At 43.4% G+C, this 16,951-nt stretch overlaps 7 protein-coding genes across 8 annotated transcripts in view; 6 read left to right on the forward strand and 1 right to left on the reverse strand.

Moving 5' to 3' along the window:
* The first annotated feature begins 42 nt into the window (after nt 1–42).
* LOC131259626 (uncharacterized) lies at nt 43–689 on the forward strand. The gene is made up of 3 exons (XM_058261166.1): nt 43–105; nt 179–466; nt 537–689. The coding sequence occupies exons 1-3, from the start codon at nt 43–45 to the stop codon at nt 687–689; spliced, it is 504 nt and encodes a 167-aa protein (XP_058117149.1).
* Nucleotides 690–922: 233 nt separating this feature from the next.
* On the forward strand, nt 923–1,644 carry LOC131259604 (uncharacterized). Its single transcript, XM_058261140.1, has 4 exons — nt 923–988; nt 1,066–1,266; nt 1,344–1,430; nt 1,504–1,644. Exons 1-4 carry the CDS (start codon nt 923–925, stop codon nt 1,642–1,644), a joined length of 495 nt encoding a protein of 164 aa, XP_058117123.1.
* A 465-nt stretch (nt 1,645–2,109) lies between these two features.
* Nucleotides 2,110–3,075, forward strand: LOC131259918 (uncharacterized). The gene is made up of 4 exons (XM_058261528.1): nt 2,110–2,136; nt 2,208–2,417; nt 2,749–2,838; nt 2,926–3,075. Exons 1-4 carry the CDS (start codon nt 2,110–2,112, stop codon nt 3,073–3,075), a joined length of 477 nt encoding a protein of 158 aa, XP_058117511.1.
* Nucleotides 3,076–3,504: 429 nt separating this feature from the next.
* On the forward strand, nt 3,505–4,309 carry LOC131261810 (uncharacterized). Its single transcript, XM_058263649.1, has 4 exons — nt 3,505–3,576; nt 3,652–3,858; nt 3,937–4,026; nt 4,094–4,309. The coding sequence occupies exons 1-4, from the start codon at nt 3,505–3,507 to the stop codon at nt 4,307–4,309; spliced, it is 585 nt and encodes a 194-aa protein (XP_058119632.1).
* A 241-nt stretch (nt 4,310–4,550) lies between these two features.
* Nucleotides 4,551–5,682, forward strand: LOC131272845 (NAD-dependent protein deacylase Sirt4). The gene has a single exon (XM_058274712.1). It carries the CDS (start codon nt 4,590–4,592, stop codon nt 5,532–5,534), a length of 945 nt encoding a protein of 314 aa, XP_058130695.1. The 5' UTR covers nt 4,551–4,589; the 3' UTR covers nt 5,535–5,682.
* Nucleotides 5,683–6,003: 321 nt separating this feature from the next.
* LOC131272179 (serine/threonine-protein phosphatase 4 catalytic subunit) lies at nt 6,004–8,340 on the reverse strand. The gene is made up of 3 exons (XM_058273833.1): nt 7,941–8,340; nt 6,778–7,816; nt 6,004–6,712 (listed from the first exon to the last, which is right to left on the reverse strand). Exons 2-3 carry the CDS (start codon nt 7,569–7,571, stop codon nt 6,583–6,585), a joined length of 924 nt encoding a protein of 307 aa, XP_058129816.1. The 5' UTR covers nt 7,572–7,816; nt 7,941–8,340; the 3' UTR covers nt 6,004–6,582.
* Nucleotides 8,341–9,111: 771 nt separating this feature from the next.
* Nucleotides 9,112–16,951, forward strand: part of LOC131258994 (flotillin-2) — a 192,981-nt gene continuing 185,141 nt past the window's right edge. For both annotated transcript variants that reach the window (XM_058260400.1, XM_058260401.1), the window contains exons 1-2: nt 9,112–9,121; nt 10,554–10,904. In XM_058260400.1, coding sequence (XP_058116383.1) covers nt 10,856–10,904 — 49 coding nt within the window. In that variant the 5' untranslated portion in view covers nt 9,112–9,121; nt 10,554–10,855. The remainder of the gene's footprint in view (nt 9,122–10,553; nt 10,905–16,951) is intronic.

Consider the following 16,951-nt stretch of genomic DNA (forward strand, 5'->3'; position numbering starts at 1 on the left):
CTTCCACTTCCTGATCAAACGGGTGTCCACTAAAAAGCGGAAATGGTCTGTGCTCCAACTTGTGTCCGCAAGCGAACGCTTGACTACAGCGATAAGTATAGGAATGTACGTTCATCAAAAAATGTGGTTGTACAGTGGCTTTGATATTTGGTAATAAAGTGGTGTATCTCTTCTTCAGTTGAATAAGTTTACCACCGATGTGGAGCACTTTTTGGAAGAGTACAACCGCATCGTAGAACATTCGCTTGCCTACCACCGCAGTTTCCGGCGTGACCTCAAGCATCTTTACGACGATATTGGCATTTTGCTTCAGAAGTTCCAGCATATCCGGTGTAGCGGGCTGAAGGAACAGCTGTTTATGGAAAAGTTTTGTTGTGGAGTCTTCTTTGATGATTGTGAAGAACTACGGAGGCATTATTTCCAGTTCCATAACTTTGCCCGGCTCATTCATCCGAGCATTGTGGAGGTTGGTTTTTTTTCTCAGAAGTAAATTTCACTTTCAAATTTCATTGTTGCAAGGATTGGTAATTTTTCAGCTCCGCTCCGGACATGGAAAATTGCAGTTTTTTCACCGACGCTTGCAGGAGTATATCTGTTACGGCACGGAGTCAACCAGCGTGATGATAGTAAACCTCAAGAAGATAGCCAACAACATGCGCCTTACTTTGGAAGGTGGCCCAAAGTGGTAGTAAGATCGAACAATTCGGAAGGGAGTAGCACGGGAGCAGTACTATTTTTAGAATGTGTAGAATCAGAGTATAATTAGTTTGTATTGCGCAGTGGACAATCGATTGTGAGCTTTGGTCGATATGTCCCTGACCGACCAATCTTGGTAGACGCTCGATCTGGATAGGATCCTCAGTTCCTGTTGGTATTTCGTAAAGCTCGGGCCCTTAGTTTAACCAGCCACTGTTTGATTCCAATGGGTGTCCCAACCACCGTTTACATCCACACCAACATCTACAACTATAGTAACAAGTATAAAAATGTTAGTCAAACCAACACTTCCTTATGCTTTATCGATCTGGTGATAATTTATGCAAATGCTTGTGGTGTGTTTCACAGTTAGATCGCTTTCAAAACGACGTGAAAAGGTTCCTGAAGGAGTACGATAGTATCGTGTTGCACAAGGATTTGTACAAGCTCGTCTTTAAAAGCTATCTGCGAGAGATACGGTTCAAGGTGAAAGCGTTACTCGCCAAGTTCGAGGCGGCTCCATCGGATGATGGCAGCACGCGTCCGGAAAAGGAAATGTTTTGTTGTGGGGTAAGAGCACACCGTTAATTTACACCAGTTTGAACGAGAATATCTCCTACCACGTTTTTATTTATGTTCTTCCACAGCTTCCATTTACCAACAACGAGCAATTTCGTAAGCACTACCAAACCGTCCATAATGAGGCTTTTCTTGTATATACAAATAGGCTGGAGGTAAGCAAGGGGCGATACCGCTCAGTTTCCGGTATTGTGAACGTGATCGATAAGAGTAAAATTTATATTTCAGTTAAAATCTGCCTTCGCTAAGCTGGACCACATGCGTCACCGGTTGGACGAGTACACCCGATTTGGTAAAGAGTACACTTGCGCTCTGCTCGTCGATCTGAAGCGAATTTCGAAGAAAATATCGTGCACCTTGAAGTTCTAAAATAAACCGAAACCTAGACTAAATCAAGCGATCTATTCGAGCCCTTCACATTCCCACGAGAAAGAGAAACGAGAGAGATAGAAAAAAATGAATAAAAAGAAAGGGACAATATATCCCTGAAGGCTTGATCGACCCTAGGGCGGACGGCAACGCCGATCGCACCCGATCGGAGCGAGTATCCTTTTCTTTTCTATTTCCTTCCGTTAACAGTACTCGGCTTTGGTGTGACTGCCTACGGCCGAGTTCGGCGATGCGTTTCCGCAGGAAGCGCAAAAGTTTTCTTGCTGAACCAATCGGTTCGATGTAGATCAGTATCACACCAGCTTCCGTTAGCTACTGATACTACTTGGTAGCTTTAACCCCCTATTCGATTGGCGAGAGCGCAGTATCTGGGCCAGGGTTTCGAATAAGTTCAATTAAAATTTAACTTTAACAGATAGGCGCTTCGCTAGCGAATAATTTACGATGGAACAAATAGTGAAAACCCGAGACGTAAGTAACTGTAAACGGGGCAGCACGTGTTCGTTGTGTTAACTTTTGCCCCTCTTCCGGCCTGGGTGTAGGTGGAGAAGTTTGTGTCGGAAACGAAGTACTTCCTCGACGAGTTCGACTCGATCATCAGCCACTGGGATCTGTCGGGAAACTTTTTCCTGCACTACCTTATCGAGATACACGAAAACGTGACTCAGCTGCTCGCCCGGTTTACTACGCTTTCGCTCGAGGGCGTCGGCGACCGGAAGAGCAAGCCCTTCTTCAACCTCAAATGTTGCGGGGTAAGTGTGTGACGGGGCGGAAGGACAACAAAGGACTGTTCGACGTGAACTTGATCGTGGTGCACACGGTCAACTAAGTAGGTCTGAGTGAAGGTCCGAGCCGAGAATTGGCGAGCAGAAAATAGCTGATAGCGATCAACGGATGCCAAGAGAGACTCACAAATCGATCGGTGCACATTGTCTCGGTTGCTTGGTCGTGCCGTCGATTTCCGATTTAAATTTAGCAAACCAAAGCGAATGTTAGCTTGTCTTTCTTCACTTGTTTCGGAAGCTTTCGAACCAATTAGTATATTGACTGTTTTCTTCGCTTTTTTTGTTGTTTGCTTTTAAGCTTGAATTTCAAACAGTTAAAGACCTGCGACTACACCACCACTCGTGCCGACACAAGAAGTCCCACTTCGAGGAAACAGATAATTGCGAGGTATGTATATTTTGAGCTTATCATCAAGAATTAACGTAAGAACACATTGTTCAACTATTGTTTCACTATTTTATTTAAATCATTTAGCTCAAATCTGCCCTGCTGAAACTTGCCTTCTTCAACCGGAGGGTAAATGAGTACGTGCAATATGGTACCGTAGCCGACCGCTACCTCTGTCTGTATCTGAAGAAAATCCTGAAAAAGATCATCATCACACTGGACACGTTCAACCTGTAGCCGATCGGTCCGGCTGGAATGAGGAATGCACTTACATTCGTGTAGCCTTTAAGATAATATAATTTGTACGGTAATTTTAATGTGTGCTTTGTGTTAGGTGCTACTAGCAAACAGGGGTAACGGAAAGAATGGTGTATGTATACGATAAGACAATAATGAGGCACGTACAAATAAACCTATTTTCAAGAATCGGCCGGCATGTTTTCGCCATTGCTTTTGATTTGCTTGCTATCGTAGGCAAAATTTAACACGCCCACTATGTGGTGTGTTCTCGGTTTCGTTCTTTATGTAAAGAATCTGTTTACTCGCCTTCTCCGCTAAATGAAAGCTATTTTTGTTACATCCAATCGAAAGTAAGTGGTTAGGATCAAGGAAATGATCTTGATCATCGAACGTTCAGTTGAGTGCGAGCAAGCTAACGGTAACAAGATGATTCTCGAGGACACCATCAAGTTCCGCAAGAGTGCCAAAACACCCGAAGATGTGGCGCAGTGGCGTTTGGTTAGTAGAAAGCTGATTATTTTGAACAAAGCGGAAACCGTTTCTAGCGTTAACCACAATCGCCTATCGTTTTAGACATACAACTTCATAATCGAGACAAAATATTTTCTCGAGCGATACGACAGTATCGTGGAAACGTGGGATCTGTGCGACAAGCAGTTTCTGATGAACCTGTGGAACATAGAGGAGCTGATGACGAGTCTGCTGTACAAGTATACCACTGTCTCGACGGATTATATCAAACATAGCAGACTGCCGAAGGTGGAAATAAAGTGTTGTGATGTAAGTGATTACCTTACTGAGTTTGATTGCACTGGTTGATGTATTATTTCGTTAAACAAACATAATGGGTTTTTGTAGCACCAGTTTGAAAGCTCTAAGGACCTCTACAAGCATTACTATACCGTCCACCATACACCGGGCAGGGTCAACGATGTCCGATTTTGTGAGGTAATTCGAAATGAAATGTTAAATGACGTCAATTGAGCCAGAAGAAACCCTCTCTCCATCGTTTCAGATGAAAGCAGGGCTGTTGAAGCTGGAGCTATACAAGAATAGTTTGAAATACTATCTCGAGTTTGGAACCTGGTGCGATCATGTGCTATGCTTGTATTTGAAAAAAATCTATCGAAAGGTGAATTTTACGCTGGATCCGTTTCGCGAGGGACCGGGACCGATCGAACTAGCGAACCCAGCACCACCAGCTGAGGAACAGCTCCCGGTTGAAGAGTGAGGCAATATTTGATGTTTTATATAACGGTTTAATTGACAAATAAATTATATTTTTTGAAAATAACGCCTTGAAAAATTGTTACATTTTTAAAGATTTCTTTTTAAAAAGAACAAACAAAAAAGAGAACTAAACGGTCATGTTTTATCGAGTTGGTTGACGTATGTCATTCTGTCTATTTATGTTTACATTTTTTACAAACAGGCAACTGTTTTGAACTTTCGTCGAAAGTCTGTCTGTGCAATCTACAAGATTGGGTAACATAACGAAATCAGTGTCCAACATGAGGATCCTCGCTGGACTGAGGCTTCAAAACGGCAATGGAAAGAGATTCAGTTCCAGCTCAATTTACGTGCCTGCACACGAGCCAGCCCTCGAGAGTGATTGCCGGAGGTTGGAGAAATTTCTCGTAGATAAACCCCACATCCTCGTGCTGACCGGTGCCGGTATATCGACGGAATCGGGCATTCCGGACTACCGTTCGGAGGGCGTGGGGCTGTACGCACGGTCGAATCATAAACCAATTCAGCACGGTGACTTTGTAAAATCGGAAGCCACCCGGAAGCGCTACTGGGCGAGAAACTATGTCGGGTGGCCACGGTTTTCGTCGATCGCTCCTAACGTTACCCACTACACGTTGGCGCGATTGGAACGCGAAGGACGCATCGGTGGGATTGTGACACAAAACGTCGACCGATTGCACGGCAAGGCGGGTTCGAAGGAGGTGGTGGAGCTGCACGGCAGCGGCTACGAGGTGATATGCATTGGAAGTCAGAACGAGCGAGGCAAAGGGTGCGGGTATCGCATTGATCGACACGAATTTCAGCAGATACTGGACCAGCTGAACCCAGCAATGGAGGATAAATCGACCATGATGCGACCGGACGGTGACGTTGAGCTTTCGATGGAGTATGTAGAGGGCTTCCAAATTCCTCCCTGCCCGCAGTGTGGCGGCAATTTGAAACCGGAGATCGTCTTTTTCGGCGACAACGTGCCAATGCCACGGATAGAGAAAATCGTGCGGATGATCATCGAATCGGATGGCGTTCTAGTACTAGGATCCAGTTTAACGGTGTTTTCTGGCTACCGGATAGTGCTGCAGGCAAAGGAACTGGGATTACCAGTTGGGATCGTAAACATTGGCGCAACACGTGGCGATCCAAAGGCTGACCTTAAAATATCAGCTCGATGTGGCGAAATAATGTCCAATATTTTTAAGCGCCGATAGTTACCGCCTCTGTGTGTTCGCCCTGTTAGGTCATTTTAGTAATATAGATAAAAAGTGTGTAAATACCTTAAAAGTTACCTCGTGATTTAACCAACATGTTATGATGCTGCGGTATCGGTTATTTTGACAAATAAAAAGCGAAATATTATAACCAATTTTTAATTATAGTTCTAATACTACAAAAATATATTCTCATCTTTGCTGTTATATATAACCATGTATACATGGTACGATACTCACAAAAGTCTGCATCGCCGGTAAGATTCTATCAGCCCAAAGAACGTTGTACCTATTTTTATTTTCCTGTGTGCGATGAATAGAAAGATATGGGAACTTATTGACCCACAGAATGTATAGTATGAATCTGAAGTATGTGTGGAACCGTATTCAACATTCTTGTTTGTAGTATGTTCATTGGTAGATTGTCCAAACCCCGATTTGGTTAAACAAAGGTGAAGCTAAAAACTCATAGTCAAGCACGACAATTGTCCGTTGCCTTTCTTAGTTTATTATTGTTTACAGTACAGGCTTTGTTTCATCTAATCACCTTAAAAATCCCCCTCTGTGCTAAATCTCTCTTTCGCTTCATTTTTTTTTTCTGTTCCGCTTCATAATACCTTTTCGATAACATAGTTGGCGGTTTCTTAATGGGATGGTAAAATATAATAGCAATAAGCAAGGGTTGTTCTTAGTCTTTCTTTAAAAGTAGAGCAAATATCAGTCAAATATTTTTAACTGCTTTACGATAATCTCGATTTCTTCTACACGGGGCAATAACATACAATGTTACATAGAAGAATTGGATACATGTCGCAAGTGGTAGAAAGGACGATAAACACGCTGTACATTCGAAAAATATATATATTAAGACACCGGTAACAGAGCGAAAGAAGGAGCACGTCGCGTACGAAAGGTATAAATTATTCGTAAGTTTTTCTTTTGTATGGGTCAATGTCGTAATCTATGTATGGACGCTCCTTTTCCTGCTCTAACAGTGTACAGGGAGGAAACAAAGATAAAACGGAACACAATTCGACGATTTCTGAGTTTATAAAAAGTAGTCCGCCTGTGGTTTTTTAGATGGTATACCACGACTTTCCTGCGGTGCCGCTTCAAAAATAGTAAAGTCCCGCTGAAGGTTTTCGTTCAATTCTAGTATAGCTGCTACATTGCCGCATCTGCAATATAGAAGTTAAACGTGTGAGATAAAAGAATTTAAACAGCCCACTATTTGTAAACGTACCTGTAGCAATAGTTCGGGGCAGACCAAACTGTGAGCACAGTTTCGTTGAAGTGCCATTTGTAGCCCTCCATGACGAGCTGATGAGCCCGGCATATCATGTCTATGTCGTTGGCGGCGTTAAACTGTGAAACTACATCCGAGCCGAACAAATACCCAGCCCCTCGCGGCGACACGCCCCAGCCATGGGTGTCTTCTGGATCGCTCCACAGGAGGTCACACATGGGGCCGTCGTGGGGCACTTCTTGCTTGCGATCGATGGAACGAATCTGATCTAAATACTGAATGGATGGAGAGAGGCCACCATGTACGCAGAATATTTTCCCATCGATGATGGCCGACAGGGACAGGTAGTCGAATATTTCGGTGCAGTAGCGCCACACTGTGACCGAGCCGTACTTCCGGATACACTCGTCGTAAAACCCGTATACTTGCGTTATCTGGCGCGACTCGTGGTTGCCTCGGATCAGCGTGATTCGATCGGGGTAGCGCACCTTGAGGGCGAGCAAGAGCAGGAATGTTTCTACACTGTAGTAGCCTCGGTCGACGAAGTCGCCCATGAACAGGTAATTCGTCTCCGGCACGTCGCCCCCGACCTTGAAAAGTTCCTTAAGATCGTAGAACTGGCCATGTATGTCACCGCACACCGTGACCGGTGAATCAACACGCTGCACGTTGCCTTCCTCGACGAGGATTTCGCGAGCCTTTGCGCACAGTGCCTTCACCTCGTGTTCCTTGATAATTTCGCATCGTTTCAGCTGTTCGATCTGTCTGTCCAGGTCGCTGTAGTCCGGCATAATGTTGCTAGCAGGCAATGGTCACTCGATCTAATCGGAGCGCGCTCGATGACGCACCTTTGGCGGCGTACTTCGGTCGTTGGTTACGCGTTTGTTTCCTATTTGTTACTTCTTCGGTGAAGAACCACTATCCAAGCCGTGCGTTGTTGGTGTGTTTGTGTGCGTGTTTGCAGCTTTGCAAAATGACAGCCGATGCGCTGCTTTTTGCCTCTTTTTTCTTTTGGATCTTCTTTAAGCTCCGCTTCCTGATAAAACAAAAGATGAAACAAATGAAACGGAATGACCTTCGCCTGGAATTGCGCCAACACAAAATAGCCTCCGACAGGCATCGAGAATATGGTGATCTCCAAAATGTCGTGCAGCGCTTACCTTCGGGGTTCGCGGTTTTACAAGCAATTCTGTAAGGCACGGCCTTCTGTTGTTGTAATGCAAGTGTAGCAAATGCTTCCAGTTGCATTTAGGGGTTTTCCTCTCTACCGTGCAAGTGCGTTGTCCGAGGAGCACAATAGTTCTATTGTATGGCTTGCCAACACGAGTTCGACGACGGCAATCGGTCTGAACGATTATGCATCATACAACACAGCAAGCGGCAAGAAAGCACTGTTGAATAGGGAGGGTCAAAGCGCACACAAAAAAACCACACCGCCGGCGCGAAATCGGACTACGCTTAGTATTATACAGCCGGTGCCGTAGCGCTTTGCTGGCCAAGAGTAAGTAAAATTACCGAAAATGATGTCGCTTTTTGGAAGCCGACTTGTTCTGAAGCTGCCTAACCAGTACTGCATCCCTGTTTACACGTCTTGCTCCAGGTGTGGAAGTTTGCAAGAAAATGATTTGTGTGAAAAAGAGACAGACAAATCTTGAAAGATGCTTACGGTAAACTGCAAACTTCATATAACTTTGTAGTCTTTGAACCGATTTTCACAAATTAGCTCTTAAAATAAAGGATTTTTTAAGGCACACAGCGTTGGTTGAGGAAACATTTTCCCGTTGATTCTAATTTTGCAGAAAATAGTACTTGGTGACCAACAATTCGGCATTTATTTATTCCTATTGCACACACACAAACAAGCATATTACCGGTTCAAGAACCGGCTATTACCGGTTGAAGGTAGAATACCTAGGTGTATATATCAATTACATCAACTTTTGATGACATTTTGATTTCTTCATCTTGGCCTCTTGCTGCCTAATCAAAATAATTGGTATGAATCGACCTTTAAACATGTTGCCACCTTGGTACGAGAACGAAATACTCCAGGATTCAAAGTATCTTGGTCAGATCTGTTAACAAAAAGCAAATTCAAATAGATTCAAATAGATTGGGATCAATTCAGAACCGAATCAAATCGAGTCACAAACAAATCAAATCTGATACGAATCCCAAACCAATCAGATCTGATTCGAATCCAAGCCTAATCAAATTTTTAGAATCCATCAGATGGGATTCAAATCTTTGGAATCCGGCTAGGGATTGAATCTTCGAATCTTCCGAATCCTGATTCTGTCAACAAAAAGTTAGCAGCAAATGTTAAAAAACTGAGGTGCAGGTTTGTTCTTTACATCTGTTTAGTAAACGTGTTGTGGTTGGTTACTTACAAAAATCGTCACAAATCGTCAAATGAGATTGTACGAAAAGAAACTATACTGCGCTGTGTTCGAGGTGTAATCGAATGATACCGCGATGACCTCATCACCGATAGACGGGAAGATGTTCAGAACCGCGAGGTTTTCTTGCCGCCCAAGCCCCAAACTACATCACGAGGGTGTTTTGTTTTGCTCTCTCCGATAGCCGCCTAGCGTTTTCCGACTCTGCACTCCCTAGCAGACAAATTGATCAATTAAGCGGAGATCGCAGTTCACATTGGCTAATTTTGTATGGGCAGTGTGCAACATTTGGGAATTCCCTTTTGGCAGTTCTGTTCCATACTCGGCTTGTGCTGCTCCATACCGCTCCGTTCTAAGCGGCGCGTTATCGACCTCCCCATCGCGGTGACGCGGGCGTTTGCCTGTGTGCGAGAGCGTGCGACTGTAGGCAGTGTGTGAGTGTTTTCCCGCGTCCCCTACTATCGGGTACTGTACCCGCGGAAAAGCGCTCGGGCGTTCAGTGAAAAAGTGACAATCACGATAAACTGCGGAAAAACTGCGGCCCCGAAGCGGCGTTGGACTGCGTTAGTGCTTTTCTGACAGTCGACCGGGCACCAAATAGGCCAGTGTTCACCTGTGCTGCGAGGGCAAGGGCGAATAATGAAGTAAAAAGGTGTGAATGGTGAAAATAAATACAATGGACCACTGCATCTCCCGCGGGAGGAAGCAAAGGATAAGCGAAAGGAAAACCCAGAGCCTGCTGGGTTGCGGTAAATTCTCGCCAGACGGGAAGGACATCGAGCACCGCGCGAGTGAAATGACGAGAGTCTAAATTCGGAAAGCTAGGAAAAGCGTGGTGAATGTGTGCGCGTGTGCGTGTGTGCTGCAAGTGGAAAATCCACAGCAGTAATGTATTTTTGTTTGATTAATGTTTCGAGTATGCTTTGAGCATGGGACGAAAAGTTGGAGCGACAGAAAGGAAAATGTCTAGTAATGAAGTTGTATAGCGGATACTACTCGCAATACTCTTTTGCGTTAGGGCTGTGATGAAGCAGTTAAATTACGAAAATCTTTTCCCTAGCGAGCTCCCAATTTCCCTAACCCCAACATAGCCATGTGCCAAAAATAACCTTTGTTTTTTATTGCTCACCAAGTGAAAGTGAAACATTCGTCCGCCAACGCACACCGAACGGTTTTCCTTTCGTTTTCCCCGTATCCTGTGGCGTGCCCCCCGGAAGTGGACGACAGAGTCTTGTGAATCAGAATCAAACACACGATGGCGCTCTGCCAACTGTTTTCATAGATTTATGCTTATAATGAATGTGCGGAGGTTTCAATGGTGATTTGGTTTCGGGTTTTTCATAGCATGCTTGTTTATTAAGCTATATTTTGTAGGTGTTCCAATTGATTCCAGTGCGTGCGGTTCGACAGTCGCGGTTTTTGTGCAAAGAAAGCAAAGAAAATTATTGAAAAAATAGGTATCCTTGTGCGAAGTGCGAATAGAGTGGTGTAGCTGTGTTTGCGCGTAGCTGCATTTATCACGTGCGTTCTTAATGGTGTGCGTGTTGGTAGCCGACCTCTGAACCACCAGTAGTAGCGGTAGCTCCAGCATCCATCCCCATCCCATCGTTAGCTGCAAGCTTAAGCAAGCCGGAAAAGTTAGTCAACGGAAGCCCGACAAAGGACCAGTAGCAACCATGGGAAACATACACACCGTCGGACCGAATGAGGCCCTCATCGTATCAGGTACAGTGATCAGATGCTTGTTTTACCAATGTTTTCAATCACATGTCCCACCGTTATCAACGTGCCGATCAATTTTCCTTATCGACGCGTACGAATGCTTTCGGTTATATCAAGCATGTCGAGATTGTCGATGATTATGCAGAAGTTTTCATGTTGTTATCTTTTGTTACCCGCTACCTTATGCCTAAGATGTTGTAAGGCGGAATAATGCGTACATTTGCCTTCAAAACAGAGCTAAACCTCAATCGCTATTGAGAAGAAGTCAAGGGTAGATTTTTTAAACTCAAGAGGTTAATGCGGTTGGCGTTTGCCATAGAATTTTCCTCCTTCAGAGTGTAAAAAGTAAAACTGTTCCATCCATGAAAAGTCGACGCCTCAAGTGCCGGTTCGGTTGTGCTGGCCACCGTTTAGTTTTCCACAGATCCAATGGAGCGCAAGCTGGATCATCTTTCCGCGTTCCACTTTCCCGCACGGCACATCACAACACTTGAGAGGCTTTTCTCGCATCTATCTATCTGTAGTATGTGTGCGTTTATGTGTGTCTGTGTGTGTGTGTGGTTTTGTTTCCGCTTTTCCCTCGGTATCCTTTTCGACCTCCGACAAGCTCTTTCTGTGACGGAACGGCGACACCGGGAGGAGATTGTGGTGAAAAATCGATCCACCCGGTCCCATTTTTCCGCACCGTCTGAAGGGTGGGCGAGGTGACCTGGAGGGAGGATGGTGGAATGTGTGTAAAACGATACTTAACTACTATCCCCCACTCCCCTTTCATGCAAGAAGTGCTTAACGGATCGACCCCATGAAGCGACTGGTAGCGAAGAAATAGCGTCCACGTCCTTATAGTGTCATGGTCTTTGTGTAGTTCTTTTTTTTACTTTTAAAGTAGAGTCTGCCCACCGATGGAGCCTTTGGTTTTGGTGTGTCTTATGGTTAAAACTGTAGGGTTTCTTTTTTTATGAGAAGACATAACCGTACCGTACAACGAAAGTCCCTTTCACCCTACGCACGATTTTCCCAAGTGATAAGAACTTTCGGAAACCTAAGCCGAAGCTCGGAATGGGGGCCTGTCTCGGCACAAACTCGCTGGGCCACTCTGTTGTTAGGCAAGCAGTGTGTATGTGCTTGGCTGTTCGTTTTCCCCTGCGAGCTGCTGATATCTTATTTATTTCAACGATTGACAGCTACCTACAGGCTCGCCCAGAATGGTTGTTACCAACCATCGGACCGTCGGCGATTGAGGCCGCCAGGAAGGGAAGTTGAGCGAAAAAACAGGTCGCGAGCACATTTGCTAATTAAACGATGGAAATATGACGCCCGGGGAAGAACTCGCTTCGACACAGGTGATAAATATCTGATGGATCGCCCCGAAAGTTTCTTAGAGAATGGTTCCGTTCGGTTTTGCATTGTATTGGAAGGAGTTTGTCCAATTTTCCACTTCTATGTGCGTAGACCAAAGTTTCGCAGTCCAGACCGTTTTTCCTCCCTTGTACCATGCCTTTGTTGCGTTTTCTTGCCCTTCCTTGCTGCGCAGGAGAAGAAGCAAAAACAAACTTTAAGTAACCGGATGCGTTTGCGAAAGGTCTACCTCCTTCTCCTACCGTTCCCCGTTTCGGTGTTTGCGCAGTCGGGGGCAGACGGAAGTGGAGAAAACTCGTCCCCTGCGCCGCCGTCGTAAAACGCTACACGCCACACTAGTACTGGCGCCAGGATGTCCGAGTAACGGGGCGCGTCATCCTGACAACCCGCGGGGAGGGGGGACAGAGATGGGTTGGTCCGTTTGTGGCGCCTTCGGCGTCAGTAGCTTCGCCGGCCTATAATTTCATCACCAGTGAACGGGTTTTGTGCCGAATTTTGAAGGCCAACGGTGGTGGTGCATATTGGTGTAAAGGAATCACGCTGACGATACACGATGCCGGTTGCGGGGTTCGAATGTTAGGCTTCATTAGGCCATCTCACAGCTTTAACCATAATGTGTGTAATAAAAATACTTTACGGTCCACACGGAATGTGTTTTTTACATGGCTTTTTGTTTTAAAATCTTTTGATGAAAAATGGAGCTAAGATGCAGCGAAACATTAATCACCAAAACATAAAGCAGAATTAATAGCAACCAAAACATAAAGCAAACATAAGCAGAATTTTCTGGAAAATGTATAGGAAACCATTTTATATTGTGCGTGACGAATTTTTACAATTTTTTTTGTTTGAATTACAAATTATTTCTCGTTTTTGCGTACCAATCTTCAGATGATTTTGACAGCTCAGGTTATTGGGTCAGGAAAAAAATCAGAAAAATATCCTGAATTTATAAAAATCAAAACAATAATTTTCAATCTTACATTTTGCTAATCAAATTAAAAATACCTTATCGAAGTTTATTGATTCAACGCCGTGGTTTAACGATTCGTTGATGGATGGGTTTAATGGTAGCAAATCATGTTTAACAATCCTTTTTGTACGCTTATAGTACACTCAACTTGTTTAAATTCACCCTATACTTCATGATACCCTTAAAATTGATCCTTCCGACATATTCACAGGCTGAATAAAATCGTTTACAATGGCTCCGGCACAAAATAAAGTGACGGTGGCCACCAAATTACTCTCTTTATTCGATACCGAACCTTTCTTCTGAATATTATGATGCAAAAAAGCTGCGAAACAATTTGTTTGTAATAGCTCCAAAAATTTGTGCTAGATTTGAGGGTGCTCAAGAAAAAGTATGGAGTGCTAAAGACAAAGAATTGATTTTTTCATCCATTTTACAGAAAACAATCTCGTTAAGGCAAATAGTTTTTTCAGGAAGCTTGGCATTCGAGCCAGAGAGCAATTGCACATTGCAAGTTGCAAAACATATCCGGATGTGCGATCGTGTACATTAGGGTTGGTTAGTAATAATTTGTTTGATGTAAAATACATTTGAACATCAAGGACCATTTTGGGCGGGAACTTGTGTTTTTGCTGGCAAAAAACGATCAGTAATGTTTTCTGCTTTCAAGGACCCTGGGCTTCAGGACTGCATCGTTTAACCCTTTCACGACCAAGGGAAATATTTTTCCCATCTACAAAACTCGTTACTGTTTGTTCAACTATTATCAAAACGATACTTTTGAAACGAAACATCAAAGAAAACATTATGTCAAAGGACTCAAATGTCGTTCTGAACGAATAAACAAAAAAGAACTATCAAAATTAATTGCCCAAAAACAAAACCATTCGTGCGTTCAACCAACAACAAAAACTTAGTATTTGGCAAGTTGATGAATTTTTTATTTTTTTTATAGAAACGGCCAAGATCTTGTTTTTAGAATTTTTATCATGTAATTTGTAGTGGAAAGCAAATAAAAGAAATTCCGATATCTTAACTATACTGGTCATTTATTTCCTTTTATGGTTTATAGGGTAACATATTTCCCATGAAATTATAAAAAACCTACACATACTGCTAGGGTTTTCTGGTGATATTCTCTTATTTTTCACCCCAAATAGCCAAACTATTGTTTTGTATTGCCAATTTTAGGCTTGAATAGCTTACAGTCTTGAAAGGGTTAAATTGCCAGTGCCAGCACCTATTTTCCACAAATGCAGCAAGACTAAAGTAGTACAAAAAATCAATACTTGTGTTACTCGCCGGTTAGCCTCCAGGTCGGCGGTCGTATATGGTGTGGTATTTATGTCACAACAATAGTTATAAATTATTCCTTGCGTCATTGTCATTAGCAGCAGCAGTAGCAGTAACAACACAATCAATGACGCGTACGTCCTGGGACGGTTTGTGGAGTAGGTTTCGTTCCGACTTTTTAATCAACTCAGTGTTGATTGTATGTAACTATTATCAATCACTCGGAAAACTTATCCGACTTATTGACTAGCAATATGTCAAGCGAAATAGATGGCAAAGCAATACCTGCCCTGATTGTTGACTCTTGTTTTAGTCTCCGATGGTTGGCGACATCCCGGTTCTATCGAAGCATCGTTTCGCCGCCTCTTTTCCCATAGTGGAACGGTAAACTTATGATGGAAAACAAATGAACTCTAATCAAATGCGCGCGCCTTCAACGGTCGACACCATCACGTGCCGATCTCGTGTTCGATTTTCGATTTTTCCTTCCAACGCGAATCCGATCCGGCATCCATCGTAGTTGGCAAACCGTTGGCCATTGCTGTCGGGAGAAGTTTTTCTTGCCATTTCCACAACGCTGCCCCACCGCTTCGTGTGGCAGGAAAATTCGCCCATGATGAAGCGAAGCGTAGTCGTCATGTCATTGACGTCATCCGGTACCATTCGGGAGGCTAAAAATAGCACGCAACATCGACTTCCATATTGATGTCCACTAGATACTACTACGGTTCCCTCGTGTCCGCTTCGTTCCCGGCAGCTTCCGAGAGTACAAGCTTCCCTCCCCATGTTTATCAACAGCCCGTTCCGCCCTGTCCCGGTTGAGGTCAACATTAGGCTTGGCGGTGGTGTTTAACTTCGCTCCGTACTTCATCACCGCTGGTTGACAGGAGGCCCATCTGCTGCTGTCCACGGCAGACGCAGCATGCTCGTCGGCAATAGCTTTTCCAAGTCGGGGAGCGGCGGCAGGATGTACTTTATTTCCTGCTAGTATGGCGTACGAGCGCAGACCACCGTGGCGTATTGAAGCTAAACTGGGTCAGAGGAGAAAAAAACAGGAGACACCGTCTAAAACAAAATAGCAGAGGTTACAAAAGGACAATGATTATGATCCGCAGATACCGGCTGGAGGCAGCGATTCTTTGCTAAAAACATGTTTTTCAACACAAATGGTCTAATAATAGAAAGGGTTTGGACAACATCCCTCCAAAGCAGAGGGGATTTGTTTGGGATTTCTAAAAGAAAAAGATATCTCTCAGTTTCTGGGGTGGGTTGTAGTATTCAAAGCTATTATTAGCCCTGCGAGACATAATATTTAAATTTAATTTTGAATTTCATGCCAATTTTGAATTTCATGTTCAATGCCTTTAAGGACAGCTTTTTGTGTTACGGACTGAAGAGTTTAATTAGCCATTTATAGTGAAGTTGTTTTAGAGGGCAGTTTTATATTGTGCGTGACGATTTTTTGCAACAAATTCAAACAAACAAACAAACGTTTGAAATTGAGAATATATTTTTCCTAGCTTTTGAACACCAAAATGTGTTGTACAGGATAATTTCGAATTGATTTTGAATCGCATTATCAAATATTTCCCAAAATGAAACAGTTCTATTTAGCTATTCGTCGAAACTTTTGTTTTCGTAAAACCTCTAATCAAATCCAGTTGAATTCAACTTAAAATACATGTGAAAAAAGTTGGGCAAATAATTTGAATTTATGCCATGTCTTTGATTCTCCATTTTTTAAAAGAATCATTACAATACTATTGACGTTAAGGTTTAGTTGTTTATTAGTAATGTCGTAGATTGTCTGATACTGTCATTTGGAGATTGGCTCTCAAACAAAATGTCTCACTCTCGATTATAGTAGTTTTTTTTTCTTTATACACTTTTCGTTTTTCAATGTGCTCAACTTTTTAGAAAAAAATGCTATATTTTGTGATTGTTTTCCCTGTAATCGTTATTTTCATACCTGGTGCTACTTTTCTTTATCTCTTTTTTGATTTAGCTGCATCTTCCACGTTATCGTTTCCTTCTCATTTTATCCTAGTTTAATTGCCTTGGTTCTGTATGTTTTACTTCGTGAAAAATGTATTTTTATTACCGCAACGGAGCGCTCATCCTTCGACCAGGGGAGGTAGTTCTCGGGGAGTTCCTTCACCCAACATTCAGCAGCTGTAAAAAACCCATCATCCCCTCTTAGCGTCTCGGTTGGGAATCTTTTCATCCCTCAAGCAAAGTATCCGCCACGTGGCGAAACATTTTTTCGACGACCTCACATTCCTACCGCACCCCAATAGAAAGCAAGTGTATGGGCTGTGGGAGGTTCTTTTTTTGCATGTTTTGTCCTTGCATGGTGAAAATTATATCTTTTTTCGCGTAATACTCCCCGTGCACACAGGTGCAGGTATACTTCTCGCCAGTGTTA

Source organism: Anopheles coustani, chromosome 3 (genome assembly GCF_943734705.1).
Source record: "Anopheles coustani chromosome 3, idAnoCousDA_361_x.2, whole genome shotgun sequence".
Lineage (NCBI taxonomy): Eukaryota > Metazoa > Arthropoda > Insecta > Diptera > Culicidae > Anopheles > Anopheles coustani.

Excerpts from the sequence above, each read along its gene's own strand:
- LOC131259604 (XM_058261140.1), top strand. The coding sequence starts at position 923 with ATGGGTGTCCCAACCACCGTTTACATCCACACCAACATCTACAACTAT. Across the intron at positions 989-1,065 it reads ATAGTAACAAGTATAAAAAT|TTAGATCGCTTTCAAAACGA; the intron begins GTTAGTCAAACC and ends TGTGTTTCACAG. Across the intron at positions 1,267-1,343 it reads AGGAAATGTTTTGTTGTGGG|CTTCCATTTACCAACAACGA; the intron begins GTAAGAGCACAC and ends GTTCTTCCACAG.
- LOC131272179 (XM_058273833.1), bottom strand. The coding sequence starts at position 7,571 with ATGCCGGACTACAGCGACCTGGACAGACAGATCGAACAGCTGAAACGA. Across the intron at positions 6,713-6,777 it reads GCCCCGAACTATTGCTACAG|ATGCGGCAATGTAGCAGCTA; the intron begins GTACGTTTACAA and ends TCTATATTGCAG.
- LOC131272845 (XM_058274712.1), top strand. The coding sequence starts at position 4,590 with ATGAGGATCCTCGCTGGACTGAGGCTTCAAAACGGCAATGGAAAGAGA.
- LOC131259626 (XM_058261166.1), top strand. The coding sequence starts at position 43 with ATGGTCTGTGCTCCAACTTGTGTCCGCAAGCGAACGCTTGACTACAGC. Across the intron at positions 106-178 it reads ACAGCGATAAGTATAGGAAT|TTGAATAAGTTTACCACCGA; the intron begins GTACGTTCATCA and ends TCTCTTCTTCAG. Across the intron at positions 467-536 it reads TTCATCCGAGCATTGTGGAG|CTCCGCTCCGGACATGGAAA; the intron begins GTTGGTTTTTTT and ends GTAATTTTTCAG.
- LOC131261810 (XM_058263649.1), top strand. The coding sequence starts at position 3,505 with ATGATTCTCGAGGACACCATCAAGTTCCGCAAGAGTGCCAAAACACCC. Across the intron at positions 3,859-3,936 it reads TGGAAATAAAGTGTTGTGAT|CACCAGTTTGAAAGCTCTAA; the intron begins GTAAGTGATTAC and ends GGGTTTTTGTAG. Across the intron at positions 4,027-4,093 it reads ACGATGTCCGATTTTGTGAG|ATGAAAGCAGGGCTGTTGAA; the intron begins GTAATTCGAAAT and ends CCATCGTTTCAG.
- LOC131259918 (XM_058261528.1), top strand. The coding sequence starts at position 2,110 with ATGGAACAAATAGTGAAAACCCGAGAC. Across the intron at positions 2,137-2,207 it reads AAATAGTGAAAACCCGAGAC|GTGGAGAAGTTTGTGTCGGA; the intron begins GTAAGTAACTGT and ends GCCTGGGTGTAG. Across the intron at positions 2,839-2,925 it reads AGGAAACAGATAATTGCGAG|CTCAAATCTGCCCTGCTGAA; the intron begins GTATGTATATTT and ends TAAATCATTTAG.